We start from the raw sequence: 2,537 nt of genomic DNA, 5'->3' as shown, positions 1-2,537 counted from the left end.
CTTGGGAGGCTGAGGCAGGAGAATCGCTTGAACCTAGGAGGCAGACGTGGCAGTGAGCCGAGATTGCACTACTGCACTCCAGCCTGGGTGACAAGAACGATACAAATCAAATGTCCGTTTTACAGAAGAAGAGACTGGGGCTCGGGCAGTGACTTTCTCAGAATCACAGTGTGGGGTAGATGGCAGAACCCGGCTCACATCGACAGTGGCCTGTGGCCCAGGCTCCCTCTGGGGTGCCACTGGCTTGTTCCCACCCACGGGCCTTGCCTTCGCTGCCCACCTGTCCATCGTCTGGGGCCCTCCTGGACGTTGGGCTCAGAACAGCTCCCTCGTGTTCCTGTCGAGGAGCCTGCCACCGGCCAGAGGGCTACATAGGTTGTGACAGGCCTTCCTGAGAAGCTTGGTGGCCAGTGGAGCCGGGTGTCCCGGGCCGGCTGAGGCTGGGCTGCAGGTGGTGGGTGCAGGGGACTGTAGTTCCCCCACCCACGGTGTCTCATTGCAGCTCTTGCTTCCCCGCTCAGGACCTGCCTCGTCCACCATGAAAGGCACCCGGGCCATCAGCAGCGCCCCGGAGCGCAGCCCGGCAGGTGTGGACCTGAGTCTGACAGGTCTCCCTCCGCCTGTGTCCCGGCGCCCTGGCAGCGCCGCCACCGCCAAGCCCATCGTCCGCTCTGTCTCCGTGGTCACAGGCAGCGAGCAGAAGAGGAAGGCGCTGGTGAGTACTGCGGCCTGGGGATCCGGGCCCCTGCCTCCTGGAGGGCTGCTGTTTGGTTGGCATCTGACCCCTGGGTCCAGCTCACATGTGAACAGGTGCCTCACGTCTGGACATGTTGGAGCCTTGTGGCTGTTCCAGGGGCAGGTAGGACTTGAGTCTTACAGGCATGGACGCTGAATCACTAGAAGGTCAAGCCAGAGCCTGGATTCTTTCAGCACCAGCCCCAGGCCTCCTATGCCACTGCCCTGTGGATTCGTTTGAATCCTCAAGAAATGGGGTTGGCTGGGCTCGGTGGCTCACACCTGTAATCCCAGCACTTTGGGAGGCCAAGGCAGGCGAATCACCTGAGGTCGGCAGTTCAAGACCAGCCTGACCAAGATGGTGAAACTCCGTCTCTACTAAAGATATTAAAAAAAAATTAGCCGGGCATGGTGGCGCATGCCTGTAATCCCAGCTACTCCGGAGGCCGAGGCAGGAGATTTGCTTGAACCCGGGAGGCAGAAGTTGTGGTGCGCTGAGATCGAGCCATTGCACTCCAGCCTGATGACAGAGTGAGACGCCATATCAAAAAAAAAAAAAAGAAAAAGAAAGAAATGGGGTTGACCTGGGGGGAGGGTGATGAGCTCCTCGTAGTCTTGGAGAAACCTAGATGGGCGTGTGGGTGTGTGGGCAGCAAGACAGCTGTGGAGCTTCGGGGTGAGAACTGCCTTTCCTGCCCACCTCTGGGAGTGGGGAGGAGGGTGACCGGTTCCCAGATGGGGGCTGTGAGAGGCAGGCCGGGCCTGCTGCACCCTAGTTGGTGTCTGCCAGGCCCAGTCTTCAGAGCAAGGGAGGAATCGAGCCACTCTGTGGGGATTGGGGCAGAGCCTGACCAGAGTCTCGCCTGAGCTTCTGGAACAGCAAGGGTCTGGGGGCCTTGGCTTCGATGAGGCAGCAGGTCTGGGGCTCCCTGCCTGAGGTCCCTGCAGGGCAACACAGCAGGGCAGAGAGAAGGCTCGTGGGGTCTGGAGGGCAGTCGAGGCTTCCCACAGGAACCCCTGGCAGGTCCAGACCAGGGTTCCACTGTGAATAAAAGGTTTGGACCTCCCCCTCCTTGAAAAAGTTATTCCTGTGTCTGCCCTAAGCTAGAGGTGGGCAGGGTGGGGCCCGCCAGATGCCTAGCCGAGTTCCAGGGTAAGAGCAGCTGGGCCACTAGCCGGCCCTTGGACCAAGCAGGTTCCCAAAGGCTGGGGCCGGCAGGGCAGGGACCCAGGATGTCCTGATGTGTCAGTGTGGCCAGCAGGTTGTCTCAAGATTCGGTGCGTCTCTAGACACTTACAGACATAAGCTGTAAAAATAGAAGTATGCTGCACTGTTTTAGCAGAGGGGCAACCAACTTGGGCTAGAGCCATCTCGGAGCCCTCTGCCTCTCCTGTCCGCACCCCTGCTCCTGCGTCACTGACCCCTCACCCACCTGCCTTGGCCCCTCCGTTTCTAAAGCCCTAGGTTCATGGCACATGGGGCAGGGAAGACGCACTTGAAATCGCAGATCTGGGCTGGGCGAGGTGGCTCACGTCTGTGATCCCAGCACTTTGGGAGGCTGAGGTGGGCAGATCACCTGAGGTCAGGAGTTTGAGACCAGCCTGGCCAAAATGGTGAAACCCTGTCTCTACTGAAAATACACAAATTAGCTGGGCGTGGTGGCGTGCACCCTTACTCCCAGCTACTTGGGAGACTGAGACAGGAGAGTTGCTTGAACCCGGGAGGCGGAGGCTGCAGTGAGCCGAGATCACGCCACTGTACTCCAGCCTGGGCGGAAGAGCCAGACTCTGTCTCGAAAAAA

General features: G+C 59.6%; 1 protein-coding gene across 4 annotated transcripts in view; it reads left to right on the top strand.

The window, feature by feature from the left end:
* The first annotated feature begins 518 nt into the window (after window positions 1-518).
* CEP131 (centrosomal protein 131kDa) overlaps window positions 519-2,537 on the top strand; it is a 29,599-nt gene continuing 27,580 nt past the window's right edge. For all 4 annotated transcript variants that reach the window (XM_011959431.1, XM_011959290.1, XM_011959361.1 and 1 more), the window contains exon 1: window positions 519-715. In XM_011959431.1, coding sequence (XP_011814821.1) covers window positions 539-715 — 177 coding nt within the window. In that variant the 5' untranslated portion in view covers window positions 519-538. The remainder of the gene's footprint in view (window positions 716-2,537) is intronic.

This window comes from Colobus angolensis, unplaced genomic scaffold (assembly GCF_000951035.1).
Source record: "Colobus angolensis palliatus isolate OR3802 unplaced genomic scaffold, Cang.pa_1.0 Scaffold1, whole genome shotgun sequence".
Lineage (NCBI taxonomy): Eukaryota > Metazoa > Chordata > Mammalia > Primates > Cercopithecidae > Colobus > Colobus angolensis.
The sequence above is the reverse complement of the archived record's forward strand: the minus strand, read 5'-3'. Positions and strand labels throughout refer to the sequence as shown.